Genomic DNA, 24,749 nt, shown 5'->3' with positions numbered 1-24,749 from the left:
GGATCCATATTGGAAATGTTGAACAAAGTTGAGCTAAGTCAGAGTCCACCTCACACCAGGTCTTTGTTTCTCAAGGAATGGTAGAGCCTTGGGACCCTAGACAAGAAATGTCCTCTGGCCAGCCAGATACTGAATCAGAAATAGGGACTTGGTGTTTCCACAGCCACATACCGGTGTTTCCAGAGTGGAAAGAGTGGCCTTGTGGGTTGTGGCAGCTTCTAACTTAAAATGATGCTGTGTGTGTGTCTATGCGTGTGTGTGTGTGTGCACGCGCACGTGCGTGTGTGTTTCTGTGTGTGTGTGTCTGTCTTGCTTCATAATTTACAAAACTCTTACACATATCCCTAATTATATTCCCACACAAACATGTTGGCAATACCACTTCCACACCTCCAAGACTTTTAAGTGGTCTGCCAGAGTCACACAGCTTACAAATGGCGGAACAGGACCCAAATCCAAGTCTTTGACCAGCACCCCATTAAGTCTCTGCTGTCCTATTTCTCTGTCATCCCTCATGAAGGGAAAAGGAGTTTGGCACAACATATTACCTTAAGCTTGGTTACTGTTTCTGGTAGCATTTTACAAAGATACATAAGTGTATTAGTCCGGGTCAATCACCCCAGCCAACACTGTAACTCCCTCCTTAGCCTGTTGACTAAAAGGTAGGAAGAACCCAGAGTGTGCAGGTGGCAATCTTAACTTCCAGTTTAATGGAATTGTTGTGTCTTCTGGTGGCAGCATTCCTCCTTCTGGAACTAAGACCTCTAGGCCAGCAGAATGTAATGTCACAGGAATAGGAAGCAAAAATTTTGCTAGTGGATCACTAGGGATGATGGTGAGTGGGGCCACTTCCACTTCCCCCACTTGATTTCTGGACCAGTGAATCCTGGCTGTGGGAAAAACAGTATCATATATTAGACTTAGAGTTCCACATGGCTGGGGAAGCCTCACAATCATGGTGGAAGGCAAGGAAGATCAAATCATGTCTTACATGGATGGCAGCAGACAAAGAGAGAGAGCTTGTGCAGGGGAACTCCTCTTTTTAAAACCATCAGATCTCATGAGACTTACTATCACGAGAACAGCATGGGAAAAACCTGCCCCCATGATTCAATTACCTCCCACTGGGTCCCTCCCACAACACATGGGAATTCAAGATGAGGTTTGTCTGGGGACACAGCCAAACCGTATCAATAAATATCATATATATTGCCTCTTTTTGTTTAGAAACAGGAAATAGGATTTTATATTCATATTTTCTTGTATATACTTAAAACTCTGGGAAAATCCTTTTGCTTAACAACAACAAAAAAAGCAACACTGGTTCGCGATGGCTGGGTTAGTATCAGGGTGAATGGGAGACTCTTCCTGTTTTTTTTTAATATATCTTTGAGCCATGTGAATATATTACTTATTTATAAACTTATTTTTAGGTTATTAATCAAATGGATAAATATTCTCTGCATGCCATTGAATGCTCATTCTTTGCCCAGCATTGTGTGTATTTTCTGTTGTTAGGATTTATGTATACATCTGTGAGCCTCGTCTAGCCCTAAGAGGTGGGTTCTACCACTATTCACGTTTCACAGATAAGAAACTGAGGCACAATGAGGCTAAGTAACTTACCCTGGGTTACAGGCTAGTGAGTGGTGAGAGCTGATTCACATCCAGGCAGTCTGATTCCAGAACCCATGCTCTTAACCACCATAGGAATGGATTAGACAAATAGCAAGAAACTCAACTTTGGCTGTGTTCCAATATGATGTAAGAGGTACTTTGAGTTTGCCACTTCTGAAGTCTGTGAATCCTAAATAATGTGTCTACATCTGTAGTCCAGGGAGACTAAAATTCCATTATGCTTATCTAATCCAAGCATTGCATGTATGCTGTGGTTGTAACAATATGCTGTAGATTGAGGTAGCCGGCTTTTCAATGCCAAATATTACAGGTGCCAGGACAGCTAAGGACATGCCGAGGGCAGTGGGTGGGAAGGGAACAGTGAGGGCCTCCAGATGGCGGGAGCACAGCGGGGACCAGGATGGGATGGCAAGTGTGGCCTCAGGGTGGCCTTGCAGGCAGAGGGCTTCATATGCCACCCCAAGATCACAAAGTGCTTGCTAGAGCGGGTTTGGCCTGCATCACCTGCTGAAACCTCAGTGAAAGAGAACAAACAACACTGGCAACACCTCAACATCTTACAAGGGGTTAAGGGAGATGTTGAAACTTGGTAAGTTTTTTATCTTTAAGTAAAATAATTTGAAGAGCTAGTGTAGCTAACAATCACTTGTTACATGATATGGTCGGTTATACTCTTATTTAAACTAAAAACTTCATCTCTTAAAAGGTCATTATATGCAAGAATCAACTCATACAATAAGGAGAACTGTATATGTTGATTTGAGAAAAATTTTAAAAATCATTTGGAAGAAAATGTTCATCTTTTATTAATTCAGATGATGAGGAAAACCAAGGATTTACAGACAGAATGGACAGAAAGACCACCATAGGAAAAATCTACAGCTCGTCTAGGACAGTGGGGTGGGATGCAGGTGTGCATGTGCAGTTCTTACCTTCAGGTCACCCTAGCTTCCGCCACTTAACAACTGGTGGCCCAAGGTAGATGACAGATGTTATGCAGAAACTTCTCAGATAATGCTAGTTAAACCTGGCATATAATAAGCACTCGGTGTTAACAGTAATTATCATTATTATCAATACTTACTTTTTTGGCTTAATATCGTCAGTATATCCCAGGTATTTATATTTTTGCAATGGTAGTACTTTATAGGTTGCAAGTCATTGACTAAGAAGAGTCTGCCACTCTCCGTTATATATTGTCCTGTTACTGCCACATAGAGGCGAGAGCCTGGGGATTGACCTCCATGTTACAAAGGGCAGAGTTCACAGGTCATCTCCCTGCTCCCACCTTCACAGCCTCAGATCAACCTGTTGTTCAGGATGAGTGGAGCACGGGCCTATGGCTAGTGTAGACATCTGGGACCTGTCCCATCTGTCACAACTCTTTTACCTAAAAACCTTGACCTGTGCCCCTTTTTTCCAGCTCCCAACACCTATGGTTTTATGTGTCCGTTTAATGTTAGTTTCTCTCCTGGCCTCCTTAAAAGAATATACACTTTCTCTTAACTTCTCCTTTACCCCCTTATTCCTAGAAATAATGACCCATAACCCTTTCGTTCATTTAAATCTTAGAGCATGTATGAGCTATATGTGTGTTTCTAGTTGATAATATTACAGGGAAACATACAATATAATCAAATTTGAACCATAATTAGGAATATTTTTAAAAATATTTTTAAAAGCTCAATAATAACCGCTTAGATTGTTTTTTTAAGGCCAGAATTGGTCTCTTTCCTGATTTGATTCTGACGTAAGAAAGAAGACTCAGAAACCTTTCTCCCCATTCTCAGAGCAGGGGGTGGGGAAATGTGTCTGCCTCATATCCTTGTTCTGTGAAGAAAAACTGATGACTGTTACATTAAAGGATTGGAAGTTCCTTTAAGGATGTTATGCTCCCATTGTCTGTTGTGATGTAGCCACAGTGGGCTTCCAAGGCAGGTTCTTGATCCAGATTAGTGAATACACAACCTCTTGCTAAGTACTGTTCTGCATAGTTACAGTGGAAGAGTCACTCACATTTTTTGTTGTCATGCTGGCTTTAAGAATGAGCTTGGAGAAACATCTTAGAAAAAGAAAAGAAAAACTAAGAAGACCTTAGGTAATTTTCTTACTTAAAAGAATACCAGAGAGCTTGGGAAGGCATTCAGGAAAGAAGATGACATCTTGTTTATTGAAATCTGGAATTCGCTCTCTGAAAGCTCAGAGCACTAAGGGTAACATGGGATTTATTTGGGGTTGTGTTTTCATGATATTCAAAGCATAATTATATTCAGTAACACGTGCCCTCCAGTAAAAACAGACATCTCTGTTTTGATCCATTTTCTTCATCTCTGTTTTGCTACTATGTAGATAAGTTTGAAAGTCTGTATCCCTGACTACATGTAACCAAATAGTCTGTGAATGGTCCCTCCTGTGTTAGGGACATTTAAAAGTGGCTTTGAATTAATTCAAGTCTAGGTGAATGAAAACTTTTTTTAACTTAACATTTCTAAGATGGTTTTCCTGCTTATTCCAGAAAACAAAAGCCCAGTCTGTTATTCACTACTTGCTTAGGTAGTAATGTTTATTCAGCAAAAAATCAAATAGAAATTTGGCTGACAGTAGGAAAATTCTCATAGCCCAGGCAGGCAAAATAAATATCTTAAAAGTAAATAGGCCAAAACCTTGGTTTCTATACTAAAATTCCTCTAGATCTGCTAGGTGAATATGATCATATAATTTAAGCTGGATTTTAATTCCACTGCCAGCAAAATGAAGATGTTAATATCAGCATCATGTGTGTTAGGTCTTTAGGCAAAAGTTCTAGACATGTAAAATATTTCCTCAAAAGTTAACTGTCTTCTGATTTTTCCTGATAAAGGGATAATTCTGGCTTTAGGTCAACTTTGAACCGTGAAAGTTTACAAGCCCTCAACAGCTGTTCTCTAGAAAGGTGTTTTGTACATTTTATGTAATTTTTAATGATTCAGGGCATTTCTGACCTATTTTTCTTCTCGAAGCAACAGCGTAACTCCAGGTAAGAACTTATACCCTCTGCCTAGCACAGAAGTGTCTAAACTAATGGCAGTGGAGGAGGCAAAAGGGAGGTGCAGCTTAGAACCAAATGTTCTTAGAATGTCCACGTCTAAAAGCTCAGAAACATGAGAAAGCTGGCTTTTTTATGTGCATGCAGTTTCTTGTAAGCTTCTCTCAATAAATGTATTATACCTTACAAAATTTATATCTGGAAATTGGTCTTTGAAAAAATTATTCTATAAATATTCCAACAGTGCTCAGCTAGAGCCAGAAAGCATCTTTTCCTTTCATTATTGTTCACGTTTCTCAATTCAGTCTCTTAAGTTTTTGGTGACTGCTCCACAGGTCCCTGCCATGGCTCATTTCTCCCAGAAAACGCCTACTGCCCCACCTATTGGGTGGTAAACACCTGGGAAGCGGGGAGTGGGAGTCAAGCCAGGGTGTGTGGTACAGAATCTCACAGCTTGATTCAGAGCCAGAGCACAATTGGATTATGTCAAAAAGGGAAAAGGTGCCACGTGCATTTGCCGTGTTTCTTTGCAGAGCAGGCCAATTTAAATATAGCCTACTACCACAACTTGTCCAGAATTAAAATAGCCCAGAACAAGTGGCAAATGGCAGGGAGTGGGGCTTCTTGCCAGGAGATGGCTAAGGGATGGGAAAAATGGGCTTTTGAGAGAGGTTGTAGAGGCTCAAATAACAACAGAAGATAGGACACCTCCTTCATAACTTAAACTTCAGGTCAACATAAGGTCCCAGGGCATAAGAAAGAAGACTGGTTAAATCACTCAAAAGCTTAGAAGGGTATTTCAAAAACTGTATTAAAATGTGCTATATTATTTTTAAAATAAAATCTGGTTACTGAATTCCAGTTTAATGATTTCTTACCAAGAGGCAAGGACAGTACCATTCCAATTAGGTTTTCCAGACATAGGAGACATTTTTAAGCCATGAATTGAATTACATAATAGCCCTGTAATAAAGCCTTATTTGACAGAGGAGCCTGGTACTGTAGGTAATGAAATTATAACTTAAAAATATGAGCGATCCTGACTTCTTGTCAAGGCAGTGCTAGTATAAGAGTTGTATCTAATATTTTGGTTAAATTGTTCGTTCCTGAAGTTTTTTGTGTGTTTGAGTTTGTCATTGTTGTTGATTAGTTTTTCTTGTTATTTTTCCTGGGACTCAACCAAAAAACATTAGAGGATAAGGAGAATTCAGTTAAGTATGTGCCCCAAATGAAAATAAAAAACTTTCAGATACTCCTAAGTTGGTGCAGATATATATGTATTTCAATCTAATATAATCTATACATATTTAAAATGTGTGTACATATTTATATATTCTTCTCCCAAAATTCACCATCATATTAAACCCACTGAGCAAACATTCAGTAGTTGAGAGATTTTTTTCATTATACAAGGGATTCATCACCTTATAACATTTAAGTTGGTAGCTACAAATGGTGTGGTTAAACTGATAGTTTCTTCTAAGATTACAAAGAAGATTTTAAAAATAATCTAGGTCTTTCCATTATATTTAGAGTAGACAAGGTTTTAGTTTAAACATTAATTTCAGACTTTGAGAGCCAAGATAGACAAACTGTTTTCTGGAATTATGCCAGCAACCTGGAAAATATATTTTAATAAGTAACTTACAAGAAGGTATATTTGTAGTATCTCAGAGCTAAGGGTCCAACAGAGGCATCTCTGATCAAATCAGAACCTTTTCATTTCACTCTGCCATACAAGATCATGCTTTGAGCCGTTGTTACTATGACATCTCAGAAAAACATTACAGAGAAACTTCATATTTATAATTTACTGTTGCCAGCAGTGATCTTTTGCCAGTGAGAGATTTAAGGGAGAAAAAGTCTTCTTTTCTCCCCTAGCATTACAGAGGGGTTGGAGCAGAATGATGTATGCAATGTATGTAATAAGTAGGGAAAGAAGAGTGAACATGATATTTAGAACTAGGCAGAATTACCTGTGTGTCCAGAGTAGCAAATAATGTAAAAGCATTTCTAGACGTGTAGATCATTAAGTATGTTGAGGTTTTGTTGGAGGTAGAAAATCTAGTTCATCAGGAAATGAGGATTTGGACAGCAATTAAAAAATTTCAGGGGAGACAGGCCAGGGTTGATTATTTTAGGGAACACAAATTCAAAAGTTATCTGAAACCTGGAGAAGTGTTACTAGGAAGACAAGGACAGCGGGACATGCGTAATGTTAGTAAAAGCTCCTGACGGCATAGCTGCAAGCAGTGGGCAACCGCCCCTCGAGTTTCTGTGCAGTTGCCTGCCCCTTTGTCTTGGATGGGAAGAGGCTTCTTAACTCTCCTTCTTATTCTGTGGAACAAATGCCATTTTCCAGGGTGTTCCAGCTCTTGGAAGAAGCCCTGTCTGCCAGGGCAGTGGGAGCCCCTGCAGGATGTGATTCTTCCAAACAACATGATGGACCCCACAGGCCCCTCCTTGCCCTGACAGCCCTCATGTTTTCAGGGTTACTGGTCAGCCCACAAGACTCCATATGAAACTATAAAAGGGCTTTCTGTGCGCCTGTTTTCTTCATGCCATAACAAAGCATTGCCTGTGAAGTCTCATCTCCCATTGTGTCTGTTGCAGCAACATTTAGGTCCAAAATTTTAAATACATTTTACAAGTTTCCACCAGAATCCTAGAGAGCCTCATAGCTACAGGGTTCTCTGCCTTAAATGGAAGGGGATTTTTCACATTTGTGCTTCAGGTAGACAGAGTCAGCCAGTAAGGCGAGGGCACATCCTTTTGTCACCAAGTCTGTTGTCATGTCAGAAGACAAGTATGATTTTATTGAAAAGGCAGGAAGAACTATTTCCAGTACTCCTATCGCTGGCCAAGACTTAGCACATTGAACAAGTCTAACTTGGCAAGTACAGCCTGATGTCTAGGGCAATCCTGGAGACCCCACTAAAGTAGCTATCAGATAGCGGCGAAGCAACAGGCAAGGCCCTGGACCCCAAAACTAATACTAGACAACTTGCAACAAGGGGGATGGTGGGCCTGGGGTGTTGGTGGGTAACTTTCCCTACACCTGCCGATTCAGTCGACTTACCCACAGTTAGAAGATGGCAGTCCATAGATTCTGAATTCTTGGGCCTCTAGAAATTCTTGCCTCAGTGGAAATGACGTCCTAAATTTCCCCCTTGTTTGGGGGATGTGCAACATTCCCATTGTGCCTAGAGTAATTCTTGAGATTCTTTGAACTCAGTCTGAACCTCGGATTGGTGAGGAGTAGTTCCATTCAAGTTATTGCGTCTGTCACTAAGGAATGGAGTCCAGGAGGGCAGACCCTGCATTCCTCAGTGGCTGCAGCGGGAGTCCATCCATCCCACCAACAGCCATGGCATCCCAGGGCCCAGAATCAATCCCACCACGAAGATAATAAAGGTTAAAAGCTCATCGAAGTGTGTCTAGAGGAGATACCCAGGCAGACAGCAGGCTGCTGGTCAGGAATATCCCAAGTCCTATAAGCATGGTAAGTATGTAAGCTTTGAAGCAGTTCACTAACAATCTATGAGGACCAGAGAAAAAGATTCCTGTTATTTGAGCCAGGGTTTAACATGATTTTTGTACTTAGTTGGCTTGAATCCTGACTTGCTTTTCTACCACCATTTTTAATGAAGGAAAATTAAATATTTTTATCTTGATGTACATGCATTCATCTTCAAAACTGACTTTGCTCCCCAAATTGTACCAAAGTGTTACTTTTCTTTAAGGGTACTAAACAGAAACGAGTCACCCTGGTTTACATATTTGTTTCTGCTTCCATTTTCTCAGTGTCCTCAGATAAGCTATCATTTTATCTGTTGAGTATCGGGATGAAAAATTTGTTTTTGGTGTAACACAGCAAATGCTAAAAATAGGTAAACTCAACAAATTTGAGACTCCCATGAGGAAAAATAAGAAAACTTCTTAAGAATTCAGGAAGAACTAGATGATCTTCTGATATTTCCTTTTAAACTTGGAGGCGTTAATTACTAATTTGGTGATTTGGGGAAGGCAACTATGAGTTGGATGAATCTGTAGTATTTTTAACACCACCTAAAAATGTTCCTGCTAAAGCATAACCTTGATGAAAACCAAATCTGTCCTACAGTCTTTAGTAAGATGTTTCCTAAACTGTGTTCTTTCATTTGAAGGTCAGCCGAAACTCGTTAAAAAAAAAATACATTGGAAGAAGAAAGCACAAAATGTGCATTTTTCAATAGGAAGCATAAATGTATTAAAATAAAAGATTGAATAGAGAAGTAAGGAGAGCAGTGACAGATTCACAGAGAAAGCATGAATGCAAGAAGATGAACTCTAGATATAAATGAATTCCTATAGTAGAAAGAAAAATGTATAGCTAGATGATAATAAAATGTTTGCTAAAACAAACCTAGAAGATGGTAATAAAGAAACCTCTTTTCACAACGTAGTCACCAGTCTTCATCCTAAAGGTTAGGAGACCTGGGCTCTGCCCGTTCATTTCTCTGGATAGCCATATGACTTTGCTGTGTGACTTTGAATATGTTCCTTAATCTCTCTGAGTCTCAGGTCTCTATAGAAGGAAAAGTAATTACCTGGTCACCAGGAGGGATCATGTGGACTCTCAGAGCCCCTTTCAGTTCAAACAGTGTTTCTTAATAGGTCTGTTAAAGCAGAAGTTTCAAGAGCAAAACCAGAAGTTTAATATAAATCAAAGCAAATACCCTTATGCTTGTTATATTTTTGTCCTCAATATCTGTTGCAGCAAGAAACTGAAGATTTAAAGTAAAAATATGTATGGGCTTCTTAGTTGAACTGTAGAATGTATGATTCCTTGTCACCAAACAAATGTGAAATAAACAGAGTGACAGAGCAGCAGTTCCTACAAGGAAACATGAAGTGAATAAAACAAGTTCACTGAGAGAATAACTATACCCCTAATGTTTTAACATTCCTTACAAAACAGTTCTCTCATAAATTCTGTAACTTCAAAATGTGTACCTTGGAAAGGATAGAGCTTAAGATGCACAATCGTTTTGGGCACAGTCCCAAGCAAGTTCATGTTCCTACTGTTCAGCATCAAAAGCCTGATAGAGGAATACATCTTTTTGTTCTTCGCTAGTTGGGCATATCTAGACAGAACAAAGTGAGGTAGCAGACTGGTGGATCTGAGATTTCTAGAGAACCATTTTAGATAATATAAAACAAATATCTTATTACCTTAGAGAATGTTTTTCAACTGTGAGTTCAAGGAGGAGTTCTAGAGGGTGCATGTCACTTTTAAGGAGTGAATGGTGTTTGCTTAATTTTTAAAAATGTATCTATAAGTATTTATAAAATGGAATCATTTGAGCACCACAGTGTGCATTTAATGGGCATTTGCAGCTGCTAAGTGGAGATGAGATGAGTTTATGATCCGATCACTTGGTCAGTGTGTCATTCAGCTGAATAGCCCTAGCTCCCGTCATGTATTTTGCCCATTATACAGTCTTGAATTACTCTAATTCCTAGTCGTGCTTAAATTTGTACCCATAGTGGACCATTGGTAAAGGACAAGAAGCATAACAACACTGATATGTGAACAAAAACAGCATTGACGTTGGTAATTCTCATCATTACCCAGAAGGTCTTCTCAGGTTCTGAAGTTCTTATCAAGCACTTTCAGATGTTTGCTCCAGTGCTAAAAAGAACATGGAGTCAGGATTATATCTAGTATCATTTTATAGAATATGCATCCATTTTTAAATAATTTGGCCTGCCTGATTTTTCGCTTGATCCTAACTTCACGCTTTCTATTTCCTCTGGTCCAAAGGCCCCTGTTGGCTCTATACACTTCCTTCCTACCCAGAACTCTGTCATGGGTTACACCATGCTCCCCATCCTCCATGCACCATGTCTCCAAACCTGCGTCACAGCCACCTTTTCCCTTCTCTTCTTCTCGCAGAAGAGACAGCCGTGCTAGAGAACAATGCAGAATCATATAGATTCTAATGTGCCTTTCTTCCATTCGTTAGAACTTCTGTACAGTGCTGACTCCAAATCTTTACCTCTTTACTTTAAGCCCCAGATTTCCCCTGCCAGCTATTTATTTCAACAGAAGACTAATAGTGGGCATTTATCTACTAAGTACCTCTCTATGTTAGTACTAAGTACTTCATATAAATCTGTCCTCATCCCAGGACAACTCTACGAAGTAATATTCTCCCTATTTTACAGGTGAGGAAATTGAGACTAAGGTGATATAGCCAACATGTGATAAAGTGGGGTGTGCACCTGGGTCTGCCTGGTTCCAAAGCCCACAACACTTTAGGTCTTTTTTGAGCTTAGGCTCCTTCAAGTTTTAGGATCCTTAAAACCACTGGATCGCCCCTTTCACTGTTCTTACATTCTTTCCTGTTTCCTTTCTTTTACTCATCCAGCACTTAACTCCAGCAATTGTCACCTTTTCAGAGCTGCTTCATTTTCTCCTGTTTTCTGGGCATCCTTCCCACTTTCCGACAGGATCAGCTCTCATTTTCTTAAAATACGAGTAAAACGTCTTTTTCCTTGACCCAGCTAATCCTTCTGGTTACTATCCAAATTTCCTCCTTCCTTTCTGGGTCAAAAGTCTCCAGCATGTGGCCCACACCTGCTTCCTCGGCCTCTTCTGCCCACTTTCTCACCAACTCCCTTCAGTCTGGCTTCTGGGGTGGCCTCCTTGTGAGAACTGCTCTCTGAAAGGTTCTTATCAAATTCAGCAAGCTTTCCCTAGCCCTCACCTTCTCCAGGACTGACTCATTTCAGTGACTGCACATGAATCTGCCAGTCAGGCTGAGAAACATGCAGCTGCCCCAGAGATAAGGCAAATTCAGATCTGGCCCACCTACCTCCTGAAAGAAGCCCAGGGTTTATGCAAGAACAAGAACTGTGAACAGCTCTATTAGAAGTTCCCCTTCTACCTGTATGTTACTGCTGTTCCGTTTACCTTCCTGTTTCCTTCACCCAAGGACACTTTTGTCTCAGTCCTCAGTTCTTTGTTTTTTTGACTCACTTATTTGGTGAGTTCAACCACCTTTTGTTGAACTCATCTTCTGTGACATGACGCTCACAGTTCCGTTTAGAACCTTGACCTTTAATTTGCATAGCAGCCCTGTATCTCCAACTACAGATGCCTATGTCATGTAAAATCCTACTTGTCTAAAACAGAACTTGTCATCACTCTCAGACCATAGTGAGGTCATTTATTCATACACCAAGTTAGAAATCTTGGGGTTATCTTTTATGTTTCTCTCTTTTTTACCTATTTATTCATCCACTAATATTTGTTGAAGACAGCCTCCATGCCAGGCTTTATGTTAAAAGCTAGAGAAACAGGCATAAGTCTGCCTGCATTTTACAAAGTTCTGACACCTCTTTCCTTAAAATGCCCATCAGTTATTGCTATACATTACGGCTGTTTCCTCTATTAGATTCTTAGCATGCCAGGGCTGGGTTGCATGCAGCAACTTCTCAACGGAGAGCCCAGCCTTTGTTTTTTCTTTCCTCACTTCCTCTGGACATATAAGATGCTCTGTAAATAGTAGTACATTAGGTGACTTTCTTTTATTTTTAGGTATGTAAAATATGTATAACATAAAATTTACCATCTTGACCATTTAAGTATATACATTTCAGTAGTAGTAGACCTACATTGCTGTGCAATCAATCTTCAGAACATTTTCATCTTGCAAAACTAACAATCTGTACCCATTAAACAGTAATGCTTTATTCTCCCCTCCTCCAACCCCCTGGAAATTACTGTTGTACTTTCTGTCTCTGAATTTGACTACTCTAGGTACTGCATGTAATATTTGTCTTTTTGTGACTGGCTTATTTCACTTAGCATAATGTCTTCAAGATTCATCCATGTTGGGGCATGTATCAGAATTTCCTTTTTAAGTCTGAATAATATTCTAGTATGTATATAATCACTGCATCACACTGAATGGGAGAAAATATTTGCAGATCATCTCTCTGATAAAGAGTATCTAGAATACATACAACACATTTTGTTTATTCATTCATTGACATTAGGATTGCTTCCGCCTTTGGACTATTATAAATAATGCTGCTATGAACATGGGTGTATAAATATCACTTTGAGACCCTGCTTTCAGTTTTTTTTTTTTTTTTAGTATATACTGAAAAGTAGAATTGGTGGATTATGTGGTAATTCTATTTTTAATGTTTTTAGGAACCACCATACTGTTTTAACAGTAGCTGCAACATTTTCCATTCCCTCTGGCAGTGCACAGGGCCTTCGGTTTCTCCACATCCTTGCTAACACTTGTTATTCTCTGTTGTTGGTTTTTTTTTTTAATAGTAGCCATCCTTATGGGTGTGAAATAGTATCTCATTGTGGTTTTGATATGCATTCCTTTATGCTTAATGATGCTGAGTGTCTTTTTAAGTGCTTATTGGACATTTGTGTCTCTTTGCAGAAATGTTTATTCAAGTCCTTTGCCCATTTTTCAATCAGGTTGTTTTGTTGTTGTTGAAGTGTGGGAGTTCTTTATGTATTCTGGATACTAACCCCTTATCAGATACATGATTTGCAAACATTTTCTCCCATTCGGTGGGTTGCAGTGATTATGTTTTAAAGAGAAGTTTTCATTTTATTTAATGGTATGTTTTTGAACTTTTGAATGACCCTCATTATAAAGGACCTTTCTCCAAAAATTATTCCAAGAAGAAAACATCCCTTAAATATTTCTACATCAGATTTTTCTCAACATGTAAATAACATGGGAAGGTAAGTCTTAGATAAGTTTTATAAAGCACAATGAAGTAGAATAACCAATTATTTGGCATATTCCAATCAAGGATTAGAAATGTGCCTTTGATCTGTCCTATCCAGAGAATATAGCCTTTAAGCTTATTAAGTTTTTGATCAAATGTTAAGGAATAAAGTCTATAAAGTACTTAATTAAAAATAAGTACTTCTTTTCCAAGCTTAAAAAATGTTCCGGTGATGGACAAAAAGAAATCTTATAAAAAGAGGCTGAATAGTAGACACTGCTATTCCCAAATTATTACATATGTCCCCTGAGCATGAACACACTGCAGGGGGCTAGAGTTCAGAAAACTTAGTATTACAAGAGCTTATTAATCCAGGAATGTTTTGTTTCATTTATTTATCCTGCTTTCCAAAAAGTATTTGCAGGACACTATAATGAGTTACATACATGATAGAATTCCTGTTATTGGGGGTATAAAAGTAAAGTCATGTGATTAGAAAGGATTACCGTGTGCATACGTTGAAGATAGTTTTACTCCAAGTTTCCAGGTAGGCTTAACGAAAAGAGAAACAATCGATCCCGTAGTTCATGTTTTATGATACAAGAAAGCACAGGAGTTAAGATCAGAGACCACATTTTTCCTGGCACCAGACTCTAAGGAGGAGTGTATCACCTAGATCTTTATAAACATGACAATGATTCCCCATAATGGATAGCCTTTTACAAAAGGCATGTGAACATTCTTCATGTGAATCTTGGCTCCTCTCCTCTCCCTACGAATCTGTGAATGCATTTGTATGATGAAGTAATGTGGTTTAACTTTTTATCTCATTGACAAAAATCACTTGTGGCTCAGAGTGGCGTCACCTACTCTCTGGCTATTAATACTTTCAAAGCCTATATCATAACACTTCTGCAAAAGTTTAGGCCCTTGAAATATCAAATACCAGACTTCATTAGGGATATTATGTCCCTTAGTGTAACACGGGCATAATAGTTTACATTTTATATTATTTAGAAATAATTAAATAACATAATAGTTTACATTTTATATCTAAATAACTTGATATTGCTTTTAGAGAAAAGGAAGACAGGAACTCCTGCCTTGGCAAAGAGGACAACTATTCACTGGTGATATAACTTGTTTTAAACCAGGACATAAGAATTCTGTCTTAAAGTTATTATTCCACGTCCTATCTCTTAAAAAAAGGAATTTATGGAGAAAATTAACATTCAGTAATGAATAGATGGTGAAGATGGGTTCACATAAGTCATCTTCCCAAATCAAGTTTACTGAGAATGGAGCTTCAGCAGAATTATTGTCTATTCTAGACCAAAGTCTTTATCAGCTTCGTCAGTTAGTAGATGTATAAAAGATTGCAAGTTAGAAGTTGGGACAGACATCTCAGGGCCCTATGTGTACCTGTGCTGAGCCTTGCGGAGGAGTCTGTCTTATCAGAGAACCAAATCAAGATTGAAAGACTCATTTCTTACTAGGTGCAGGTAACTCAGAAATCACACCTCTGATTTTAAACTGACACCTGTGGAGCCAGTTGGTTCTTATCCCTATCAAGAGTATTCCTTGCTTAACAGACTGATTTCTTCTTGAGGGCTGCAACTGTCTGCACAGGATAATTGGTTTTTTCAAATCTAGGTCTCTCATAAATGAATAATGTCACAGTCCAAAAGAAAGGCTAACAGCTCCTATTTTTTGCATTTTCTTACCCATGGTGCCATAACCCAGGAATGTGTTTTGGTTATTAAGCACTTTGAAGACAACCTGGAAGGAAATAAAATGGCAGAGAGGAGGATCGAAGTAGGGAGGTCAGTTACTTTTGTACTAACCCTGGTGAGGTGACAGTGAACCAGAGCATGTGAAATGGCTGGGGCGGTGGGCGGGGGGGGGTGGAATATACTCTGAAGGTGGTGCCAGCTGGATTTGCGGACAGTGAATACGGTGTGTGAGAGAATGGGAGTTGTCAAGGATGACTCAAAGGTTTTGGCTTGAGCAACTGCAAGAATGGTGTTGCTGTCAACCAAGACTTGGGTTTTTATGTGCCAATTGCTTTTATTTTTTTATTTTTCTAATAATTTTCTTGAAATACTTGTACATCAAAGCAAATCACAAGGACGGTCTCTGAATCAATTAGGCTATCGCCTTTGCTGTCAAGTTTTAAGAGTCAGATCAGTAAACTAACTTAGACTTAATATGTCACAGATTTTTTAAAACATCAAAATCAGCACAATTTTGAAGCAGTTTGTTGTTGAGAAAAAACTATATAAAAAGTAGAAATAGCGCTTCACCTTTAGCAGACTTGTTCTCCATTCTAGATGAAAATCTTTATCAGCTATGTGAGTTCACAGATGTGTAAGAGATTGAAAGGAGCTTGGAGATGTCTCAGGGACCCACGTGTACCTTAGCAGGAGAAGAGTATGCTCAGCATGTTCCATGTATGATTGAGTATGCTTTTTGTTAGAGCCTTATATGTTTAAGAAAAAGAAACTAGATTATTTTCTCCTAAGCCAGCTAGAGAGCTCAAAAACACTATTTCAGTTATTAAAGAAAAGAAAACCTCAGATACTCATCAAATTGCTGGTTAGGAAAATAATTTGTCATTAAGTTTTTAAGTACAGGTGATGCCTAGCATTCAGAAATTCCCCATTTATTGTTGCGGCTGGTCACAGTTGACCTCTGCAGAGCTTACGTCCAGGAGGGAGTTCCATAGCTGCTCAGTGAGCATAACCAGCTCCCCAGGTCTCCCCAGCCAGCATGGCTGTGGTGTCTTCACCCATAAGGTGCAAGTCTTCACAAGTTAAAAATTCGGTTTATTTGTTAAAAATATATAGCCCTAAAAGAAAGTCAACAGCTGATGCTTAATTTAAAGAAGTGGCTTTTCAGTTACTTTTTACTACATTTGATGGGAGAAAGTATTTGTGATAATGGTATTTGGAGATTCTTGAGGGTCTGAAGATTTGTAAATGTCAGCAGTCTTTTGATAAATGAAATACTTTTGGGGCACGTATTCCCCTTTGGTGTATGCATTTTTTGCCTGTGACCAGCAATAGCATCAGGGCATCCAGTTTCAGTGGTTTCAGCTTATCTCTCCACACTGCCTAACCTGAACCCCACCCCCCAACACAAGAACAATTGCAATTGACTGATTACAGGGGTCGTGTGTCACTCTGGAACTGAGCCTGGGATGTGATCACATGAATTCACTAACATGAGCCAGAGGCAAGTCCAGATTATTCCTGGGCAAAATCTAGACATGCCAGTGTCCTTAGCTGTACAGGCTGGTGTTAACAGCAAACTCAGAGTGGGTTTCTGTTCTTCCTTCTTGTCATCGGTTCCAAAAGCTCTTGAGCAGACTTCAGGATTCAGGTTTGAATGTGGTCTTGACTCATCTGGCCAGCTATACGGTAGCACTGAGCCACAGAGCTGGGCTGGATAGAAAGGTCCTCCTTTGCTGTGTGGTCTTATAGGAAACAGCAAGTAAAAAAGTAAAGGGTTAAGTACTAGCAGGCTTCACTGATGTTGTGCTTCCAAAATATATTTGCAGAAAGGTTAAGCTGTATTTGTTCTCCAGTTTAGCATATTATAAAAAGTGGTAGATATACTACTACTGTTTTATTTGACTGTAAGGTGGTGTGTTGTGATTGAATCAGAATAAGTTATTTGTACTTGAGTTTTGTAAATTTGTCATTAAAGGGCTAACAGATTGTATTATAAAGCAGCATAGCTATACTCTTATGGCTTTGTTAATTATGATATCTAGACATAATTAGGCTCTGGCTAAGAATAGCAGACAAAATGGAAAATCATTTGGGGGAAAAAAAAGTTTAGATTCTGAGAAACTGAAAGAACATTAGCAGAGGGCATCCGTTGATTCTCAGGCACAACACACAGGACTAAGGCATTACCCATCACAGATCAGCAATGGCACCCATGCGGGGTTATCCCAACAGCCAGTTGTTTAAGAATATGTCGCTCCCCTCTTGATGTTATTTCCATTTCATATTTCTTGATACCCCATATACAAATAATCTAAAGCATCCTCCATGGTTTAGAAATAGCAGTTTTGATGATTTGAAGTTGATCCACTCATTTTTAATGACTTTATTTTTTAGAGCAGTTTTAAGTTATCGGAAAAATTGAACAGGAACCACAAAGTTCCCATATACCTCTTCTCCTCATGCACACACACAGTGTCCCCTATTATTAACATCTTGCATTTTGAGGTGCATTTGGTGTAATTGATGAACCGATATTAATACATTAGTATTAAAGTCCATAGTTTACATCAGGCTTCATTCACTGTTTGTGTTGTACAGTCTATAGATTTTGACAAATAGGTAATGTCCCCCACTATAGTATCATGCAGAATAATTAAACTCCCCCAGATATGCCCTCTGTTCCACCAATTCATTCTTCCCTACTACACCCCGAACTCTTAGCAACTCTGGATCTTTTTACTGTCTCCATGGTTTTGTCGTTCCATTCAGTTTTAAGAACTACCCAGCTTTTCCTAAGGAAGCATCATTCATTCCTTTATTCATAAAGTGGTCCCTCAATAAATAGTATGTGCCATGTAGCGTTCTGCACTTTGGGATTATGACAGAGGACCAAAAATTAAAAATTCCAGTCTTCACAAAGCTTACATTCTAATACATCAAGCCTTCAGGCTTACTTAGATCCTAAACAGAAGTGAAAGGAGTCCCGTGAGAGCACAGGACAAGAGGAGGTTATTGAAGAGAGTAATGTGAAAACGGGGCCTCCTACCAGTTGACCCCCTTGTCTCAGGCCAGTCCCGGTCCCTCCATGTTTTGGTCCCAGGAGCTCCACTTGCCAGCCTCCTCCCGCTGCTGCCCGTGTGTTCTCCCTGAAGAGCATCCAAAGCCCATGCCTTTTCCCAACTCCTCCTCTCTCCTGCTGTCTCCAACATAAGTGTAAACACCTTTTTCAGACTTCCGTTAAGTTTTCACTGCTAGTTATCTATAGCCCTGCCTAGTGCTAATAAAATATAATAGAAAGTTTACAAAGTCATAAGAAATAGGTACCCATAAACATCTAAAGACTAATGGAACAAGGCCTTCCCCTTTGCAGAGCAGATAAACCAGAGTTTTTTTCTTCCCTCCAACCCTCTCTGGGGCCGGAAGACATCATTCCCTGGTCCAGCCATAAGAAGCCCTATTCTTTTTCCTGCCACCTTCCCCATAACCCTAGTCCTTCAGAAAGATGAGAGGTTTCCATGAGTGAGGACAGGCCAGGGAGGCGATGGAAGACTGAAAGATCCATTTCATCCTTGCCAGTTCTGCCTCGCTGTCTCCTTTTTGGTTCATACAAGAAACATGCCTAAAAGTCAGCTAAATGGGCTCCTCAGGAACCCTTCTGAGCATGTTCTTAGAGCGGGCCCTGTGGTTTGTTCCTGCTGGCGAGCGCCAGTAGTGCACATCTCCCCACTACACATCCAACGGCATCAAGCTGGTAGCCTGAAATTGGCCAAGGTGAGAACATTTACACATGGATATGAGTAAACACTACCAATCCCCATTTCACTAATTTTTTTCTTCAAAGAACTACTTCACCAGCATGCCAGTGGGCAGATCTTTCTTAGTCAAATTCTTACATTGATTGTACCGTAGAAATGAATTCAATAAACACTATGAATTTATATGTTCTAATTCTACTTTCCATAATTTTAGGGGTGGGGAGGAATGCCAACCAAAGTCAACAGGAGATTTGATCCAGTAAGTTTTGAAAACCACACTTAGCGTCAAGCTACACAGACCTTGCTCTTACTTTTCATTTCCCTTGAGAGAAGGGCTGAGGCAATTCATGGGTAGTTTAGTTTCATCTATGTCATCTTCATTGAAATTTCACGGCAATAGGACTCTAAAATTTTTGCTCTTGTGGGTGTCGGGCCATAATCATAATTAACATTTCTTTTCCCAGATTACAATTTGCTTGTCCCTGTGTAAGTAACAAGGGGCCACCTATGCTGACTCGTCCTTTTGTGCCCCGTGTAGGACTGCACACGCCAGAGCGAAGGCCGATGCCGCCGACCAGGCTGCGCTGGCCGCTCGCCAGGAGTGCGACATTGCGAGAGCTGTGGCCAGGGAGCTGTCACCTGATTTCTACCAACCAGGTAAAACAGTGCTCCTTTGATGGGTGAGGCAGGAGCACTGGCTTTGGCTTGCTTTTATTTCCTTTTCCTTTCAACATAAAGATCTGTGCTTCCTGAATCCCAGCAATACTATTATACAAAACAAGCAGGGGTGCATGTGGTTGAGGATCCTTCATCTGAAATGCTTGGGACCAGAAGAGTTTCAGATTTCAGATTTGTTGATATTTTTCTATATTTGCATATACATAGTGAGATCTCTTGAGCTGGGGACCCAAGTTGAAACACGAAATTCATTTATGTTTCATAGATACCTTATACACATAGCCTGGAGGTAATTTTCTACAATATTTTTAATAATTTTGCACATGGAACAAAGTTTTGACTGCATTTTGACTGTGACCATTGGTCATGTGGAATTTTCCACTTGTGGCATCATGTCGGTGCCCACAATGTTTTGGATTCTGGAGCATTTCAGATTTTTGGATTAGGAATGTTCAACTTGTAGTAATAAATATCATCTGAAGCCTGAGTGTTAGCCCCGGAGATGGGTTATTCCCCAGAGTCTCGCCCTTCCTCCCCTCTACATATGACCAACAAAGTTTGAGCTGACAGCAGTAAACTAGACAAGAATCTAAAATATCTGATTCTAAGAAATTATTTTAGTGACAGCCACAGATTCTATAACAAATACCCCCAAATTCAGAGGCACTTTTAGTAGTAAGAGAAGAACCAGTCAGTACTGTGACTTTTTTTTTAATGTATCTGAACTAAAGTTCAAAGGACTGTGGTTAGGAAGTATAACAGCATACCACTTAAAGTGATTAATCTGCACAGAGTAAGAGGAAAATGCATGTCATGATGGAAGAAATAAAAGTGACAACCTCAAGAAAATCGATCTTGGTCATCTGCCTCTCAGATGTTACAAAATAGCAATCAACAAATATTTGCAATAGTTTAAATTCTTAATTCACTTTCTAGTAGTTTCCTAGTAGACTCTTTCCACCCCCTCTATGATATACTAGTGTTTTTGTTTTGAGTTTCAAAAAGGCAATATTCACCTATTTGTATATATTCTCCATTGCTTTCTAAAGAACATCTTTCTAGTGATTGCTTGAGGCATCAACAGATTTCTAGGTGAAGAAACCAAAATAAATGTTTTCAATTTCTGTTAAAAGTTACATTTCTTAGTAAAGGATTTTTCCGCACTGGTTTTTATTAAATCAAGCTGTATAACCAGCATCCTGTCCCTAGCCGAGCACCCTGCATGAGGTAGGTGTTCGATACATATTTGGCTCTGGTGAGGGGTATACGCTGTCGGAACCCACAGGGTATCACCGAGTCCTAACAAACGACGTAAGTCAAAGTGAACAAAATAGCAAGATTTGTAGAAAAGCTAGAAACTTGGCTATAATCAAGGATGGAGCAATGAGAAATGACCTGGAGAATGGGGGCAGGAGGTTCCTGAAAAGAAAGAAGACAGTAAAAGGCCAGGCAAAGAAGATTCGGTTTTTATAAGAGAAAGTCTGGGGAGGGACCCAAGGTAGTTGTTGAATGATAGATATCATCATCACAGAGTGACTTCTCTAAGAGTTCAAGTCCAAGGCAGCCACTGAGAAGGGTATTTTCTTTCACATGCGTCTCTTTTAAACCTCTGGTTGAGATTTAAATCATTTTTTATATATACACAATTTTTAGGAAAAGGAACCTTTCCATTTTTTGCAGCGACCTCTGGTAGGAATAAACTCTCCTCTGGCATGAAATGAACTCATACTTCCCTGGTACCTATGTATATTGGCAAATTAGCTGTTCCAGGGCGTGAGAGCTGGGAAAAGAGTTCAGCCACCCAGGAGAAATTGTTGTCTCCTCCCTAGCAGTGCTGCCATTGGAAAGAACCTGACTGATCAGGAGGCACTGGGCTTGAGCGGCTTTGAAAGCAAACAAACTTACTGTTGTCTGCAGATGGTAATTTCTCGGTTCTGTTAATTCTGTTGGGGAATGGGGTCCCTTTAGATTTCTATTAGGTGTTAACAAGAGGTAAATAATACGAAAGATCATCTTGGTTTCCCAGACTGAATGGTTTTAAAAGCCTTTTCTGGTGTAAAAGCATTTGAGGGGGAAAAAAATATTGTGGGAAAATGTAATGCCACCCTTTCTTAGCTAAAACAGCTTCATATAAGCAAGTTGTCCATCAGGAATGAATACATCACAGTAGCATGGACGACAGCGGGTCTATTTGAGACCAGAGCTTGTCGGGGAGGCTGCAGTCCCCTTTGACCCAAAGCCAGCACTTCCTTCAGCAACTGTATAGAAAGCCTTTTCTGTCGCGGGTATTATTGATCTTCTCAAGGGAGCATAACTCATGCTCTCCACTTTGCATTTACAGGGTGAGCAAATCAGATAGACATTTTCAAAAAGGGCTTTCAAGTACTTCTAAATTAGGCTGGCCGTTTAATTTACATATCTCAGATATAAAAGTCTCCATTGTTTGGAATGCATGTGTTCGTGCATAGAAGTTGTTAACCCTGGAATAAAAGATGCCTGTCATAGCTTACATGTTGAACACTTCCATGGCAAATTACCTATTTTCAGGAGCTGGCAGTATTTTCACATATTTTCCATCTTAATTAAATCTTATGTTCTTTAGTTTAAAACTCTATTATTCTGTTGTTTACTGACTTTTTAATGATCACCATTCTAACTGGTGTGAGATGGTATCTCATTGTGGTTTTGATTTGCATTTCTCTAATGAACAGTGATGATGAGCTTTTTTTCATGTGTCTTTTGGCTACATAAATGTCTTCTTTTGAGAAGTATCTGTTCATATCCTTCGCCCACTTGTTGATGGGGTTGTTTTTTCTTGTAAATTTGTTTGAGTTCTTTTTTTTTTTTATACTTTAAGTTTTAGGGTACATGTGCACAACGTGCAGGTTTGTTACATATGTATACATGAGCCATGTTGGTATGCTGCACCCATTAACTCATCATTTAGCATTAGGTATATCTCCTAATGCTATCCCTCCCCACTCCCCCCATCTCACAGCAGTCCCTGGTGCGTGATGTTCCCCTTCCTGTGTCCATGTGTTCTCATTGTTCAATTCCCACCTATGAGTGAGAACATGCGGTGTTTAGTTTTTTGTCCTTGCGATAGTTTGCTGAGAATGATGGTTTCCAGCCTCATGCATGTCCCTACAAAGGACATGAACTCATCCTTTTTTATGGCTGCATAGTATTCCATGGTGTATATGTGCCACATTTTCGTAATCCAGTCCATCATTGTTGGACATTTGGGTTGGTTCCAAGTCTTTGCTATTGTGAATAGTGCCGCCATAAACATACATGTGCATGTGTCTTTATAGCAGCATGATTTATAATCTTTTGGGTATATACCCAGTAATGGGATGGCTGGGTCAAATGGTATTTCTAATTCTAGATCCTTGAGGAATCACCACACTGTCTTCCACAATGGTTGAACTAGTTTACAGTCCCACCAACAGTGTAAAAGTGTTCCTATTTCTCCACATCCTCTCCAGTACCTGTTGTTTCCTGACTTTTTAATGATCACCATTCTAACTGGTGTGAGATGGTATCTCATTGTGGTTTTGATTTGCATTTCTCTAATGGCCAGTGATGGTGAGCATTTTTTCATGTATCTGTTGGCTGCATAAATGTCTTCTTTTGAGAAGTGTCTGTTCATATCCTTTGCCCACTTTTTGATGGGGTTTGATTTTTTCTTGTAAATTTGTTTGAGTTCTTTGTAGATTCTGGATATTAGCCCCTTGTCAGATGAGTAGATTGCAAAAATTTTCTCCCATTCTGTAGGTTGCCTGTTCACTCTGATGGTAGTTTCTTTTGCTGTGCAGAAGCTCTTGAGTTTAATTAGATCCCATTTGTCAATTTTGGCTTTCGTTGCCATGGCTTTTGGTGTTTTAGACATGAACTCCTTGCCCATGCCTATGTCCTGAGTGGTATTGCCTAGGTTTTCTTCTAGGGTTTTTATGGTTTTAGGTATCATATGAAAGTCTTTCATCCATCTTGAATTAATTTTTATATAAGGCGTAAGGAAGGGATCCAGTTTCAGCTTTGTACATATGGCTAGCCAGTTTTCCCAGCACCATTTATTAAATAGGGAATCCTTTCCCCATTTCTTGTTTTTGTCAGGTTTGTCAAAGATCAAATAGTTGTAGATATGCGGCATTATTTCTGAGGGCTGTGTTCTGTTCCATTGGTCTATTTCTCTGTTTTGGTACCAGTACCATGCTGTTTTGGTTACTGTAGCCTTGTAGTATAGTTTGAAGTCAGGTAGCGTGATGCCTCCAGCTTTGTTCTTTTGGTTTAGGATTGACTTCACAATGCGGGCTCTTTTTTTATTCCATATGAACTTTAAAGTAGTTTTTTCCAATTCTGTGAAGAAAGTCATTGGTAGCTTGATGGGGATGGCATTGAATCTATAAATTACCTTGGGCAGTATGGCCGTTTTCACGATATTGATTCATCCTACCCATGAGCATGGAATGTTCTTCCATTTCTTTGTATCCTCTTTTATTTCATTGAGCAGTGGTTTGTAGTTCTCCTTGAAGAGGTCCTTCACGTCCTTTGTAAGTTGGATTCCTAAGTATTTTATTCTCTTTGAAGCAATTGTGAATGGGAGTTCACTCATGATTTGGCTCTCTGTTTGTCTGTTATTGGTGTATAAGATGCTTGTGATTTTTGCACATTGATTTTGTATCCTGAGACTTTGCTGAAGTTGCTTATCAGCTTAAGGAGATTTTGGGCTGAGACAATAGGGTTTTCTAGATATACAATCATGTCATCTGCAAACAGGGACAATTTGACTTCCTCTTTTCCTAATTGAATGCCCTTTATTTCCTTCTCCTGCCTAATTGCTCTGGCCAGAACTTCCAACACTATGTTGAATAGGAGTGGTGAGAGAGGGCATCCCTGTCTTGTGCCAGTTTTCAAAGGGAATGCTTCCAGTTTTTGCCCATTCAGTATGATATTGGCTGTGGGCTTGTCATAGATAACTTATTATTTTGAGATACATCCCATCAATACCTAATTTATTGAGAGTTTTTAGCATGAAAGGTTGTTGAATTTTGTCAATGGCCTTTTCTGCATCTATTGAGATAATCATGTGGTTTTTGTCTTTGGTTCTGTTTATATGCTGGATTACGTTTATTGATTTGCATATGTTGAACCAGCCTTGCATCCTAG

At 39.4% G+C, this 24,749-nt stretch overlaps 1 protein-coding gene and 1 long non-coding RNA gene across 6 annotated transcripts in view; one reads left to right on the top strand and one right to left on the bottom strand.

Moving 5' to 3' along the window:
- JPH1 (junctophilin 1) overlaps nucleotides 1–24,749 on the top strand; it is an 86,156-nt gene that overhangs the window by 41,806 nt on the left and 19,601 nt on the right. For all 5 annotated transcript variants that reach the window (XM_054561774.2, XM_054561776.2, XM_009243885.4 and 2 more), the window contains exon 3: nucleotides 19,441–19,559. In XM_054561774.2, the coding sequence (XP_054417749.1) occupies nucleotides 19,441–19,559 (119 nt within the window). The remainder of the gene's footprint in view (nucleotides 1–19,440; nucleotides 19,560–24,749) is intronic.
- Nucleotides 9,340–11,727, bottom strand: LOC129061051 (uncharacterized). The gene is made up of 4 exons (XR_008528020.2): nucleotides 11,524–11,727; nucleotides 9,878–10,337; nucleotides 9,659–9,789; nucleotides 9,340–9,539 (listed from the first exon to the last, which is right to left on the bottom strand). It is a non-coding gene; the product is annotated as an uncharacterized LOC129061051 (long non-coding RNA).

Source organism: Pongo abelii, chromosome 7 (genome assembly GCF_028885655.2).
Source record: "Pongo abelii isolate AG06213 chromosome 7, NHGRI_mPonAbe1-v2.0_pri, whole genome shotgun sequence".
NCBI classification, from domain to species: Eukaryota; Metazoa; Chordata; class Mammalia; order Primates; family Hominidae; genus Pongo; species Pongo abelii.
Note: the sequence above shows the minus strand (reverse complement) of the source record. Positions and strands in the feature narration are given on the sequence as shown.